Genomic DNA, 16,588 nt, shown 5'->3' with positions numbered 1-16,588 from the left:
TTGCAATTCTTCAAGCTTCATCTATGAAAAATCTCTAGACTCCTAAATGGCCACAAAAATGTAATCAAACATGGAAAGAAGAGCTCTTAGAGTCTTATTACCTTTCTACAATTCAGAGGTCTTCTCTCCACACGACTTTATTTGGTTTTGTCAAAACGACCAACTTTGGAAAGAACTCATAAATGGATTCACCATTATTCATCTATATATTCTCATACTGTTTCCTCAAAGATTGCATATTTACTTTCTTCAATTTCTCATCCTCACCATACAACTTCTTGAAAGTATCCCACACATATTTAGTAATTTATTGCTCAATGTTCTTCTCAAAGATATATGAATCCACATAATGATGGATCAAGAACAAGACTTTCTCATCTTTCTTTCTCATTTCACGATGATCATCTCTTTGCGCCTTAATTACATTTGCCTCTAATGTCAAGAAACCATCATTCAAGATTTTAAGCACGTCTTGAAACCTGAATATCACTTTCAGTTGTGCACACCATCTATCATAGTTTCTCCCTTAAAAACTAGTATATTGGTTCTGAACTAATTGGAGGTTGTGGTCCCGTTTGCCATGGATGAAGAAGATCGAACATGGCTCTGATATAATTTGTTGGAGAAATTGAACTATAAGTTATTTGCAAATTGAGAAAAATAGAGAAGAATAAAGAGCAATTGAGAGAGATAAATATTATTTAAATGGAATTGATGGAATTATTTTTTTTACAAACATTTGTTATATCCGTTATATAGGATCATACTAATAACTAAGTAACTTCTAGATAGTAACCACATACATAGTTGTTAACCACATGCATAACTAGCATTAACCATATACATAATTCTCGGTAACCACGTGTTGAACTATCAATAAACACATATTGAATTGTCAATAACCACATATTGAACGATCAATAACCACATGTTGAACTATCACTAACCATTTACTGAACTATCAGTAACATGTTAAACTTTCAATAACCACATGTTAAACTATCAGTAACCACATGCTAAAAATTAAATTACACATATAATACTCAAATTAAAAAATAGAATATATATTATGCAGTATGGATGCAAATCAAGAATATTTTATTAAGAATTTAAAAAATGGGTTGTAGTGTACAATTTGACACAATATTATGTTATAGAGCACAATGTGTTAAAGAATATTAGGTGTTACTGTTTAGTGAATTAATTGATTAAAAAATTTACTAAATTAAATCTTCATCTTCGATGAAAATCGAATTCCTTCCTTTTTTTTCTTTCTTTCTTGATATAGTAACTATTTAATTAAGAGAATTGCATGGTCTTTCTTCGGCTAGTTTTTACTTCATCTTCTTTGATTTCTTGGCAATTAAGCAATTGTTGATAGAATTGCATGGCAATAACAAGAAATATGAACTTTTTAGTCACTCACTTATATATAGAGAATGTAGCATGCTTTCTATTGCTTCCAACCTCCGTCGTAACAAATTTGGTTTTTCTAAGTTTAGATTTAAATAAATTTTAGAGATTGTAGATAATTGTTCTCTTTTTATACATATATTTTTTTAGTTGCATGTTTCTGCCTCCTAGTTAAAGAAAAAAAGAAAATGATCAAAGATATAAAAAGAATAACGGTGGAAAATATTGAAAAAATAATTGGTGAAGAAAAGAAGTAAAAGGATGAAAAGTAAAGAGAGAAAAATAAATAAATAAAAAGTTAAAATAAAATACTTTAAACTACATCTTTTTATATTTCTTAATATTAAAAAAAACAAGTTTTGGCGCAAGACAATTGTTTTAAAAAGCTATTTTAAAATTCCTAACTAATCTAGAGACCTACAAATTTATTAAAATTCAATAGTATTGCCTTTATTAAAAAAAAGTACTTTCTATAAGTATTTGTAAATGTAAGACACAAAATAATTAACATTTTTCCATTTCAATGTAATAATGATTGTTATTTTTAATTATATCATGTAATTAATATTATATATATTATTTTAATGTTTTCCATTTGTAATATTAAGAAAATATTTGTGAGAGAGAGTATAATAAATAATATAATAAGAAAAGGAGATAGTGTTGTTGACCAGAATAATTCTAGATATTTAAAATTGATTTAGACATTTATTATTTTTTAAAAGTAGAATTACATTTATTTGAAAATAAAAAATTACAGTTTCTTATTTTAGTATTGATTTGTATAAACAAATTTGTTATTCAACTTATTTTTATATAAATATATTCAAATATAAATCATTTAATTTTTAATTCGGACTTTATCAATTTCACTAATTTAAAATCCATTTTAATCATCGTAAATTTATATTGACTCATTTAATGTAATAATAGTTATCTAATAGGAGTTTTATCTTTATGTGTTTAAATGAATTTGGTGCGTGGGAGTTTCAATTAAAAATTAAAAAAAAGACACGCGCGGTAGGTACGATTATGTAAGAAAAGAACAGAGTGTGTAAAAAGTTGTACGTACCGCGCGTGCGGGTGTTCTTTTCAGAACTCACTTAACTCACCCCACATATTTATTTATACACCAATTATTACATGAAATAGCTTTATACACTCCATTGCCTTGAAGTTAATAAAACTACTCTTTTCAAAAATAACATTGAATTTATTTCATGATGGATACCCCTCTTTTTATGTGTCATTATTGAGTGATTGATTCTTCAGAAATGGTTGTGTTAAAAGGTTTTTCGTGAGGTCGATCACTCTTATAAACGAAACTTTTATGTGATTAGTTTCATGTCTTGAGTCCATTGTATATGATCGAATTGAATTAGTATTACTTGTTGATTTTGATCCAACATGCCGATGACTATCTTTCATAAACAAATAAGTAATGTCTTTTTAAATCCTTTTCATAAGAATTTAGTTGAACTTTAATGAATTTGATTAATATGTTTTATTGATTTGGAACTTTGTTAATGTTTAGATTTATTGATTATGTGTGTTTAATTTCTTTCTAACCAGCAAAATTTGTAACATGTTCAATTTTTTGGTATTAGCTTATGAGATTAATACATAAAAGATATGTCATTATGAAAGTGCAGGCATGACAACAGAGTGGGTCAGGGACAATTTTTACCTTTTCCAAATCCGAATTTCCAAACAATTTTCGTTCTCCACCCCAAATCCAAACGGAGATGGAGAATTAAAACTCAAACTTGTTCCAAACAGGTCCGGGTTGGATTCGGGTATCCCCGCCCCGCCACCATCCATTTAGTGAAATCAATTTTTTTAAATAGAATTATTTATTCTTTAAAAAATAAAATTACATTACAAATAATAAAATAAAACAATCTAAAAAAATTCCTTTCATACATTTCAAATATTTAAATAATTAATACAAATCAAAATATTAAAACATTGGCAACTTATTTAATATTCTAAATCATCAAAAATAAATAATAATATATATAATAAAATAAACGTGGCAGGTTCGGGGTGGGTACTAGTGTCCCCATTATCCGATTCATCCCCATATTTTATAATCGGGGAAAACTCAAACCCAAACCCAAACTCAATCAAAGTGGATTTTTCCTGTCAACTTCGGTGCAGATACAAGTTATGTTGTCATGCCTAGTAATGTGGATATGAGGTAGATATAAGTGTTTAATGTAGGTAGTTAAGGTATGTCTTTCGACACCAAACCACAAGATTCGATAAGAAATGTTTTTGAAAGAGGCAGTTAGAGAACTTGAAGACACTTTCGAGTGTGATAGCAATTTGAGGTAGTTCAAGAACCAAAGACACGTGGAAGTACATCACAAGACAGAAGCCAACGTAATAAGATACATGTGAAGGAGTAATTGTTTCCGATAGTTAATAATGTACATATTATATAAATAGATTTGGTATCTGGTGCAAGGGTTTGCATTTCATTTTATTCTATAGAATTCAAACATCTGAGTCACAAAGATACATAAATTCTTAGAAATGTATGAACTTATGTCCAACTTTTAAATTCAAACATTTTTATCCAATTGCATTTGTTCTTCATTTACTTTATTTTTTTAAGGACTTATTGTTTACTGTGGATTTTAGTAAACAAGAACAAGTTTGATTTCACTTAAGGGATTAAACTCGGAAATATCCTAGGACATATTATGCAAAAATTGAGTTTGAAACTTGTTGACATTTAAAATCGAAAATAAAGGATTTGAAAATAAACTTCAAGAAAAACAATAAGTGACTTGAAAGTAAAGACATTAATTCATAAAACAACATACATTCTCAGAGCACTATTTTCTCGCTGACACTTGGATACTTTGAGTTTTCAGAATTTGTATACAATTGTGGACCCCTAAAACTACAAGTGAACACTACTTATATACCAGTCCTAACATAATCGTCTGTAATGGTTGACACAGAAAATCACGCTACGTATTTGATTCCACGTAATCTTCGCTCTCGAAAACCTTCCACGTGTCCTTAAATAACTGTCTGATCTTATCCACTCGTTTCGTTCGAGCGTGGTAACATCATGTGTAAAAACTTATAATTTCACTAATTCCAAAAACTAATAAATACACGGTCTCTAACTGCTTGGAAATTCGACCAAGGTTAGCAACATCATCCGACATAAATCAGTATTTGTCGAAAAACGCACGCTTGATCTCATGGTCAAATGGCAATTTCGACCTAAGAAGAACCCAAATCATCAAAGTGTTCAAAAACTTCCAAATTCTTAAAATCTATGGCAAACTCAAATTCTTTGTGACAACAAATCACGAATGTCATTTGGAAACACATATGAAAACTCACACACCACCGACAGATCAATAATCACATCTTTAGTCTCGACTTTCAAAGAAGAAAACATAGCAAACACTTGAACCTCATCTTTCAATAACTCATCCACTTGGTTAGCAAATATAAACCTTGAATCTTCCTTTTTACCAAACTCATGAAACAACACTGACTTGTTGAAACAATTGATATGAACATGGTTGAACTCCAATCAATTTATTCCTAAAATAACATCAAGTTGACTCAAATGAAAACATATTAAGTTAATCACAAAGTCCTTACCATAAATTGTCAAAGGACAACTCAAACATACCATCATAGTAGTAACTGAACCATTAGTTGGAGTATCAATAAACATACTAAAAATCATAAAAGACACCACAATATTCAACCTTTCCACACAGTCAAGAGATATGAACGAATGTGTCGTATCTGTATCAATAATAGCAATAAAAATGACATCATTAATGTAACACGTACCTCGAATCATGTTATCGGACCCATAAGTTTAGCCACTCAAAGGAAATACATTTCCACTTGATTGAGCTTGCTTTGGTTTCTGGAACTGAGTACGGATATGACCTTGTTCTCCATAGTTGAAACATGTCATAACCTCACTCTTGAATTCATTAGCATGATGATCCACTTTACCAAACTTAAAAGACTTCACGACAGTACATTCTGAAGCATGTTGTTTCCCTGCTTCAACTCAAGGAACTCAACCTCTTCATTACAACAAACATCTGCCAAAAATTACTTCTCCAAAAACTCGCACTTGAATTTCTCCCAATTGATCTCAATACCTCCAGCTTCCAACCTCCGACAGTCATTATTCCATAAATACTCAGCCTCCTCTGACAGCATATACGTCCCGAACATAACCTTTTGAGCATTCGTGTAAGCCATAATCTGGAAGATCTTCTCGATTTCCTAAAGCCAACTCTGAGCACCCTTCGGATTATACCTCCCCTTAAAGGTATGCGGATTGTTCCTATGAAACTTTCCCAACCTATAAAATTCATCAGCTACACCATGTTGATTCTGACTCGCCTGCAAAACTACATTTTTTGCGTCATCACATGAGCCATTGCTTCCAAAGCATCAACAATTACACGGTCATTCCTTCCAGCCATTTCTTTCTGCATAATTAGCCAAGACAGGTGAACTAATCATAAACAATAAAGCAAACAATGATTAACGAAATAAGTATTGACAATGTTCACACACATGTCACTTACAAGGGAACAAATTAGTTACAACCTAGGCCGAATGGACCAACCTGCTCTGATACCAACTATGTAACACCCTAAAACTCAAAAACTCTTAATTAAATAAAAACATACAATTTTCATATTTATACAGCAAGGATGTCACACATCTCTCTCAAATAAACATGCTTCTAAAAAAACTTTATAACAAGGCAGCAAAAATTCAAGTCATTTTATATCAATTGAAAAACATCTCAACATAATCAAATAAATCCATAAATATCAAAAAATTACAAATCATGAAACTCATCCCGATATTACACTATCAGAGCGACACCGTAGAAAACTAAATTTAAAACAGTAAATTTAAATAAGTCGACATTTCCACCAATCCTTCACAATAAGTAGCAAATAGTGCTCATTTACCCGAGTATCTGCAGTATCAGCATAACGAACAACACATCAACAAAAAGGGAGTGAGAATAACTTCATAGATGTTATCGGTGTATTAAACAACAATGATAGTTTTCAAATAACAATAACACCAACACATATATTAATTCACACCCATAATCAATTACAATGCGAATGAAATGATGTATCATTCTCCTCTAATATGCATGCGGTACCAAAGTTTGGATGTCAGAGGTATGTTACTAAACTATCCATGTCTCTGGTTCCTCTCTGAACCTGAAACTATCATTGGTTCCTCTATTAATCGTGACCTCGTCAGACCGAAGTCCTACCTAACTCCTATATACATGAATGCATGAATACCAACAAGCAACAAGCACAACACAAAATTAACAAAAATACATGCATATCTCATACTCAACAAGGTTCCTCTCTGAGCCCACAAGTTTGCCAATGTAAGGCCAACTCTGTAGTTCTTCTCTGAAATACTCAACGCAAAATATGTTATCTAATTATATCTCAATCACATAATCATATAATATTCAAACATACTTATCAACATAGCAAAATTATTACTCATGTAAGGCCATCAACAGGGTAAGAAAAACAATTACTCACATGCAAACTCTAGCCTTAACAAAATAACTCTAAACCCATCAGATGACTCAAATTTAACTCTAGCAACTCAAAATTTAACCTTTTTAGTTGGGCACCCTTAAACAAATAAAAATATACTCAAAAAACAACTCTAACTCAAGTGTATCATATACTCTCAACTTCAACTCTAAACAACTCAAGCAACTTTGACAACTCTATAACAACTCTAACAACTCTAATGTAACAAATATGACTCTTAAACTTATTAAATAGGTAAATAAAGGTCACCAAACTCGAAATTGCTCAAAAACTCGCCGAACTGGACAACGAACCCGAAACGCCAACCCTATTTTCTGACTTTTTTGACCAAAAACACGTATCATCAGCCACAGATAAATTATATACCATATTCCGAATTATTATAATTTCACCACAAGACATAATTACAATACATTATACAATAACAATTCATCAACAAGTTAAAAAGGCACAAAAGAGAAACATACACATTTATATGAATTTGCCTTATACAAGGTATAAAACATTCTACAAGGATTCAAGTGAAACAATACAATAGTACTCAAGAATCAAACATAAGGGTTTGAGGCAAACCCTTTAGCCACAAACATACGCTATTGATACATAATAGAGAATAAAAAAGATAGAAGGGTAAGAATCCCTCACTATCTAACTGTCTAAACCCCCACATGTAAATAATTTCCCCTTTACCTTGAAATTGCAGATTAATGAACTTTTTTTTGCCTTTTGGGGATTATTCCTCTCTCCAAGGTTTCTCATAGACCTGCCTCTTTCTGACTCTTCTCCAACTTTTCCATGTGCAATGCATAAATTATTTCAACTTAACTATTGAAATTAAACTAAATATCCCAAATGCTTCTCTCACCCCTCAAATCTCCCTATACCATATTCTTGTTATTTCTCTAAAATTCCAAATTCTATTATTTAATTTAAATAAATAATAATCTAATTTAATTATTTCTTCAACTCTCACCACACCCTTAACTCTTACTTAATTCATCCATCATTCCTTAATTTTAATAAAAATTCTATTTTCTTCCAACTCTAAAATATCTCTAATATTAATTAAATTAAATACATTAGCAATAATTTAAATAAAACGCATACATCACTCAAATAAATAAAATACCATAATATAAATTTAATTAAAAATAAATAACTAAAATTGGGGTGTTACAACTTCCGTTTGATTCGTCCCCGAACCATATTGTAATGGGAGAAGTCTGCTCTGATACCATTTGTAACACCTCAGTCTGCTTTCAAGATTATCGACTGGTCCCACAAACCAACACGAGTCTTTTCAGCACGTTTTGTCACCCATCCAAATACTACTCAAAGTCAAGCACACTCAACTATGTAATTCCTATTTGTTAGGCTACCAAAAAGAATATGAATCTTTTGGTATATGTAGTACCAATAAATCCTTATAATCCTTCCTTCAACCATGAAGTCCCATACTTGCACATCCTCAGAATCCCTCTCATTTCGTTGTGAATTCATTTTTTGCCTAGAAGCTTCTAGGAGCTGCTCATTGTCATGTCTTGTGCACCGACGACCACTCTCTGTCCTTGTCGGCCTCGGTGTTACACTTTTGGCGCCTTCTCGTCCGTGCATGTTACGCTTTTCCGCCAGTTTAGAGGGTTCACCCTCCCATATTTCTTGAGGTGTCCCTCATGTATCAACTTTTCTATTTCTTTCTTAAGTTGGTAGTGATCCTTAGTATGATGTCCCTTGATTTTATGGAACTTGCACCACCTTCCGAGCTCATATCCCATCACCTCGTCCTTGGGAGTAGGCGATGTTAGGATGTTATGCATGTGGAGTACCTTGCGCCAGATCTGTTCTCAATGGGTATTTACAGGCTTGAAGCTTTCCACCACCTTCCCCACTCTTTTAAATATGGACTTGTCCTTCACAAGCAAGGTGTAATTGTTTTTCCTCTGAGGGTTTAAACTCTCGACGTCAGGGACACACTCCTTGACATCGCGAGCTTTCTTTTTGGCATTGATATCCTCGCCTTTGACGTAGCATTCTACCCTGATGACCAACTCGGCCAATGTGAGTGCCGACTTTTGGGTGATGGACTCATTGAAGTGTCCCGCCTTAAGTCCATTTTAGAATTCCCCCACATACATTTCTTGTCTCGGAGGGACGACCCTGATAGTTGCTTCGTTGAAGCGGGTGAGGTAGTCCCTTAGTAATTCCGACGAACCTTGGCGAATGTTAAACAGGTTGTTGGTGGAAATCTTTCTATGGTGAATGGTGGGGAATATGTGTACCAGTTTTCTTACCAGTTCTTGGTAGCTATTAATGGAAGCACTGGGAAGACCCATGTGCCATATGAGGGCGAAATCTATTAAAATGCCTGATAACAACTTGCATTTCAGAGGGTTTAACACTCCTATGATGGCCATCTGCGTGTTGATGGAGGCTATTTTCTCGTAGGGATCGATACATCCATCAAAATTAGCCAAGAATAGGGGTTTGAAACCCTCAGGAATATGCGTTCCCTATATCTCGTCTGAGAGTGGCCAGGATCTAACAGTTCAACCTCTTTCGGAGGATTGACCTCTTGTTGGTGCTGTCTGATGTTATGGATGTCATCTTCCAACATCCAGTTATGGCGTCGTAGTTCATCTATGGGGGCCCGTATCTCCGTAGTGGCATCAGTATCACCGCTAATATTGGTGCCTTTCAGCGTTGGGGATGAATGTCTCCTAGAACCCATAGTTGAGGGTGGCTAAATGGAGGAATAAAGTATCACAGTGGGAAGGATGACAATGTCGGGAGAAGGTATGCCCCATGTTAGTTTTACTGGGGTCCCACAGTGGACGCCACTGTACTGTTAGGTAGTATAAGATGAGTATGACTTATAGTCTGTCCCCCTTTCCCTTTAAGGGGCGATGTATTTATAAGGGTCTTTAGGACCTAGGGTTTCCTCGAAAAAGGCCACCGTTCACTTAGTCAATATAGCGAACACTTGAATTACAAGGGAGATGTGAGTCAATAACGACTCTGGCTTTCTCTTTATCCAAGACACGTTATATCCCACGCTTTCCCCCGTATGTGCGAGGGAAGACTCATAAAAGAGGTGATACCACCCTCTGGGCAACCTTTCGTCATCGCCTCTCCTAGGGCGGTCCTAAGGCATCACCCTAGACAAAGTCTTTGTAAATATGACACTACATGTATAATATTAACTAATTCCATCACAATATAGGTGATGAATATTATTTTCTTTTCAAAAAATATTTGTATTCCCGCCGGCCCGGCCCGTGCACCCGCCAAAAAATGGCGGGTTGGTTGAAATTTTTTGCTCGCCTACCCGCTCAGCCCGTTCCACTTTAAGCTCCCTCCGTCTTAAGTCAGCCAAAAAAAGAGGCGGGTTACCCGCCAACCTAGTTATCAAACACTCAAAATATAGTTTTTATATATTTATTAGTGAATATGCAATATTTTTTAGTGATACTTGTTGATGATTCTATTTTATATTTATTAGTAAATATATGTAATATTTTTAAAGTAAAATTTGTTAAAAAGATGCTTTATAAAAAATTATTCTAAAAAATAATTAAAAAGTCTAATTAAAATGTAAAAATAAACATATTAGTTTATTAAAAAAAATAAAAAATAGAAGGATAAGTCCTCCGTCCGTCAACTCGCCATCTTGGCGGAATGTAAGGCCAACCCTATGGATGTGCAAGGAGTGTCACCGCACAAGACTCCAAATTTTAAGACCTCAAATTTGATATATGGCTTAATATAAATATAATATTTACTAATATATAACACTAATTGCAAGAATGATTGCAAAATCTAATGTAGCTGAACGATGCTTATTATATCTTGATAGTAAAACAATGTGGATTTGATCCCTTCCAATCCACACTTTATATGTATATTATTCATTTTAATAAAGAAATGTCACTATATCAAATCCGTTTTGAAATTTATTATGATCCACTTAAACAATTATTTTTCCATTTTTATAATATTATCTATTTTATGTACATTTTCCATTTTAATAAAATATGCTACCACATTAAATCCGTTTTGAAATTTATTATAGATTCACTAATCAAATATATATATATATATATATATATATATATATATATATATATATATATATATATATATATATATATATATATTAAAGTTGTATTGCTTAATCTTAGTTTTGAATAATATTTTAAAATATAAAAAATTATTATTATTATTATTATTATTATTATTGTTGTTTTTTATTTAAAATATTATTAAATAGATAACAAATTAAATTATTAGATTTAAAAGATTTCTTTAACTTATTTTAGCCTAATTTTTTAAAAGTTTTTTCATTAATTTAGATTTTTATTTTCCTATATCAACTCTATATATTAATAAATATGAGTAAGTACCAAAGTCTATTTTGTTCAAGTGCAATCGAATCCATAATATAATATCTTAAAATTTTAAGAGATTATTAATGTATAATAATTTTTAAAATGTAAATGTGAAAATATTTATATTTCTTTATCATCGTGTGTTCATTAATAAATTTGGCATGTTTTGAGACCTCAAAAATTTATAATTTCACATTGTTTTTTTTTATTAATTAACACACTTCGTAATTAATATGTCAAAATTGTTCTAGAAATTATTTCATTTTAGCGAATAGTATGAATTTTTCTATAAATTGTGAATTATAATGGTAGAAAAATGCGAAAAATTAAATTTTAATGAGTCAAACTTCTAGAATATATATATATATATATATATATATATATATATATATATATATATATATATATATATATATATATATATATATATATATATATATATATATATAATTTAAATAAAAATATGATTTTTTTAAAATTTATTGTGGTTTTATCTTTTAAAGATCTAATTTAGAAAAGAAAAAAAGAATAGGGTCTCTAAATTGTTTGAGCCGATCCAGATCGGATGAATTAGATTTTTGAACCCAATTTTCATTTGATAAATTTGTCTATTCCGACATTTTTTTTAACAGACTTAAAGTTTGTAGGAACGGGATGGGACGGGAGATCCATATTAATATATTCGGTGTAAGGACCGGAGGTCTGTATTAGTATATTCGATGTAAGGACGGGAGGTCTGTGATAGTATATTCGGTGTAGTTATGTTTTGGAATAGCATGTTTCAAAAATATTATACCATAATTGTAAAAGATTTTTATTGACCATGTTTGTGAAATTGGAAAATAAAAATGATTATTCATATTGTAACCTTAATGTGTGTAAAAGAAGGACGTGTTTTATTAGTAGTAGTATGGTAACTTTAACATAAACTACTCCACCGTTTAACAGTCCCACTTGACTTTTGGAATTTCGGCGAATACCGACGCTACTACGGTTTAATCAATTTCAATTTTTTAAACCCCAAAATCTAACTACCACTACTCACTTTTCCGCTTAACCCAAACGCGCTTATTTTCAACATCCACAAAATGGTTTCGTACATTAACATCTTGTTCTACGGTGTCGGAGGGTTAGTCGTCGCCGGCATGGCATTGCTCGTGGCGTTTCAGGAGAAGCTTGTTTACGTTCCGGTGTTGCCGGGACTCACCAAATCCTACTCTATCAATCCCTCTCGTCTGAGACTCACTTACGAAGATGTATGGCTCTCTTCTTCCGATGGTGTTCGTCTTCACGCTTGGTTCATCAAGCTTTTCCCTGACACCAGAGGTTCCGAAAATTTTCATTTTTTTTTTCTCTTTCTCAATTTCGATCTGGTTTTAAGTTTCGGTTATTTGGTTTTTTCATTTCTATGAATTGTTATTTGAATTGGAATTAAAAATTGCTTTGGAGAAGTATAGATCGAAAGGGGATAGGTTATCATTTGGTGAGGATTGAATGATTTGAACACTTTAATAATTGAATCGAGGTTCATCTTTCAAAAGTGTGATACATTTGTAGGGTAATTCAGCAATTTAGTCCTTGAAATTGTAATTGTTAGTCCTTCAAATTTGTAAAATAGTAACTTACTCCCTCAAACTGAATAATGTCAATCAATTTAATCCTTTCTCCAAATTTAGCACCACAGTTTTAATCCTTTATGTTTGTCTTTTGATGGATGTTTACAAAAGATATATCTTGAAAGAGGGTTTAAGCTTGGTATCATGCAAGATCTCACCGTCCACTTGCGGGGTCCCCAAGCTCCGTATGAACTGGTCAAATAAGGACTTGTTTGTACCTAGTGGGATTTTAACCTGAGACCTTGAGAGAAACACTCTCAGAACCTCTGGGAGTTTTGAAAGAGGGACTAATTTGCTATTTAGTAAACTTGAGTGGCTAAATTGCTTGACTGCTACAATTTTGAGGACTGAAATGATGATTAATTCATTAGTAGTTGTGATGCTTATTTGCTAATTGCTATGAAAACACATGTTCTCTTTGAACTGTGTAATGTAATTCATGTATGTATGTTGTTCTAATGTAGTTTTTCTTTCTTATTTTCCATTGGCAGGACCGACCATTTTGTTTTTTCAAGAAAATGCTGGAAGTATCCTGGTTGTTGTAGATATTAGGGGTTAGGTTGTGATTATTGTTTCATGTTATCTGTATTTACATGATCAGGTTCAATATTGTTTTGAAGGCCTTGACCACTGACTTTTAGATATTGCTCATCGCCTTGAAATGGTTCGCATTATGTTGGACAAGTTACAATGCAATGTTTTCATGCTTTCTTACCGGGGGTATGTATCTGCCTTGACACCTTAATCTTTTTAAGTTTTATGTGCAACTTTGTGTTATCAGGTTATCAGATTCAGGCATTTGAATGAAATTTACATGTCACTTTATGACAAAGTTGGCACTAAGGCGTCATTTGATTTTACAGTTATGGAGCAAGTGAAGGCTATCCTTCTCAGCCGGGAATTATTAAGGATGCTCAGGTATGCTGTTTGATTGATATCCTTGTGTATCTATTGGTCTTCAGACTTCTTTATTGCAATTTTTTCAATTTTATTACCTCCTTGTGCCCAGGCTGCATTGGATCATCTTTCTCAAAGGTCTGATATCGATACATCTAGAATAGTTGTATTTGGACGATCACTTGGGGGTGCAGTTGGAGCTGTACTAACAAGAAATAATCCTGACAAGGTACCTTCGGTGTACTATGTATATCAGCTTTTGTGCTCTCCTTGGAGAAAATTGATAGTTTTTTATTTATTTTATTTATTTTTAAATTTAAGTTGTCTTCCTGATTAGGTAACATTCCTTTAGAATGTCAATACTATATGAATTAGTACAGAAAGCATTATATAGGTAGCTAGGTTCACAAGTAAGTGGCTGTATATATCAAGGTTGTATAATGTAACTCCAAATTTATAGTTTTCTAAGTTGTCTCTTGTCGTAGATAGATAACTCAACTAAAGATAATAAATATGTGAGAAATAATTTTGGACTTGTTGGATCAATCAATCTTGTTTTAGATTATTGAGTGTGCCAGTTTTATTGTTCTCTCTCCAGTACACATGCCTAGGAAAAATATGTTCCTATAAGATTGTAGATTTGTTACTATAACTTTGCTTTTAAAGAAAATCACTGCTATCAATCAATTTCTTGAATAAGAGTATGGATTAGTTATAAGAGTAAGAAAATCACTGAATCAATTTCTTGATAAGCCTATGTCTGTTGCTCTTATGTTGCAAAATTATAAAGGAATCCCTTACTTGAGCTTTTTTTCTTTATGTCATCTTTATATCATGAAGCATTTTACTTACAAGCATTATTCTCTTCGGCTTCCATAAAGCATAAATAAGTTTCTTTGCACAGGTTTTGGAGAAGTATGAGCATGATTTTTCTATAAAGTTACATTTTTTTTTTATGTAAAATTAAAGAGCTACAAAAATGAACTCTAAAATTTTGTTTTCAAAATAATTCCATATTATTTTCCTGGTTTGGGTATGGAAAATTCTCATTGATTGTTTTGATATGTATTTGATGAAGTGACACTTCAAGCAGAGTCTTTTACCTGCAACATGTTCAGAGCTTTCTTATTTTGACAACTTTCTTATGTTGAACTACTTTTGGAAATTGAAACTAGTTTAGGGCGAGTAATCAAAATGAAGACTGATTTGGTGCAACCTTCTAGTCAGAAATATAGCTAGACATCGCCGTAGTGTTATTATTGGCAATTGTTTGCTTGCGAACCTTTTAATCTACAATTTTTTGTTGACCTTTCTTCATTTTAGGTTGCTGGACTGATACTTGAAAACACTTTTACGTCTATATTGGATATGGCCGGAGTTTTGTTACCTTTTTTGAAGTGGGTTATTGGAGGTAGCGGTTCAAAAGGTCTGAAGCTACTCAATTTTATTGTACGTTCTCCATGGAGTACTATTGATGTTGTTGGCGAGGTGAGGGATGATGGATACTATTGCCAACTTTTGCTCTTTATTTTTCTGCTCCTCTGATTAGGATTATGTTACTTGGGCATAATGAATTAGATTTTGTATAATCAACACAGATAGATGACTTTTAAGGATATTAATTTGAATCTTTTCATTTATTTTGACTCTAGAAAGAAAGTTTGCGTTGTTTTATTTCTTTTATAATTCTGACCGGATTCATGGGTTTGAGCATTACCTTTTTATTATTGGTTAATTGCAGATCAAGCAGCCTATCCTTTTTCTTTCTGGATTGCAAGATGAGATGGTCCCCTCATCACATATGCAAATGCTATATGCTAAGGCAGCTACTCGTAATAACCAGTGTCTTTTTGTGGAGTTTCCCACCGGCATGCATATGGATACTTGGCTGACTGGTGGCGATCGTTACTGGAGTACAGTTCAACAGTTTCTTGAACAACATGCTCCAGAGAAAAATGAAGACAGATCATCCCCTAATGGAAACGGTAATTTTTTTTTCATGCCGTGTCTCCAAACTAAAATGGATGGGTTAAGAAAAGTGGAGTAGCTTCTGCTTAATTAATTGCACAACTTTTATTTATTTTGATCTGGTTTTCTTTCTTTTTTGTCTGTTCCTCTTTTTATTGGATCTCCCTTTGTGATTTGTCCATTGTATCATTCACACAAACTTCATCCTGCCATTGTTTCGATAGTTTATCATCCCCTTTTTAGCATAAACTGCTAACAATTTCCTTTGATGCTCTTGCTCAATTCTTAATTGATGTTTTAATACTGCTGCCAGATGCTGGGGCTAGGTGATTGGCTGACATTAGATTATTGCAATGATACTAATTGGCTAACTAAGGATTCAAACAGTTTCTGCCCTTTGAAGTTGCAGCCCGTAAGAGCCTTCTGTGAAAAGATGTTTCCTGCTGGGACATGCCGCGTCACTTCAGGCTATTTTATTGGACAATTTTGGTTAGATTGTGGTTTTCAGAACTTGGAAGATTCTCAAACAATTTGCAGTTCCTTTTGCTATACTGTACATCATTCACATTTTGGATGCCTAATCAAATTCGACAAGTGTCGTGTAGAATAATAATTTATTAAAGCCATATATACACCTGTATGTACTGTTATTTATGCTGCTATTAAAGAACGGGTTCTTTTCTTTCTTAGTAATCCAGGC

The 16,588-nt window shown here is 32.6% G+C and overlaps 1 protein-coding gene across 2 annotated transcripts; it reads left to right on the top strand.

Annotated features, from left to right (window-relative positions):
- Positions 1–12,338: 12,338 nt before the first annotated feature.
- LOC127138665 (alpha/beta hydrolase domain-containing protein WAV2) lies at positions 12,339–16,577 on the top strand. 2 transcript variants are annotated; one of them, XM_051065154.1, is made up of 8 exons: positions 12,339–12,733; positions 13,515–13,550; positions 13,665–13,743; positions 13,887–13,941; positions 14,033–14,149; positions 15,244–15,408; positions 15,662–15,905; positions 16,298–16,577. In XM_051065154.1, exons 1-8 carry the CDS (start codon positions 12,496–12,498, stop codon positions 16,315–16,317), a joined length of 954 nt encoding a protein of 317 aa, XP_050921111.1. In that variant the 5' UTR covers positions 12,339–12,495; the 3' UTR covers positions 16,318–16,577. The 2 variants fall into 2 exon arrangements, with proteins under 2 accessions (XP_050921111.1, XP_050921112.1); XM_051065155.1 differs by having other exon boundaries at positions 12,341–12,733; positions 16,202–16,577.
- The last annotated feature ends 11 nt before the right edge of the window (positions 16,578–16,588 follow it).

Source organism: Lathyrus oleraceus, chromosome 4 (genome assembly GCF_024323335.1).
Source record: "Lathyrus oleraceus cultivar Zhongwan6 chromosome 4, CAAS_Psat_ZW6_1.0, whole genome shotgun sequence".
In the NCBI taxonomy this organism is placed as follows: Eukaryota; Viridiplantae; Streptophyta; class Magnoliopsida; order Fabales; family Fabaceae; genus Lathyrus; species Lathyrus oleraceus.
This window is presented reverse-complemented; position numbering and strand designations above follow the sequence as displayed.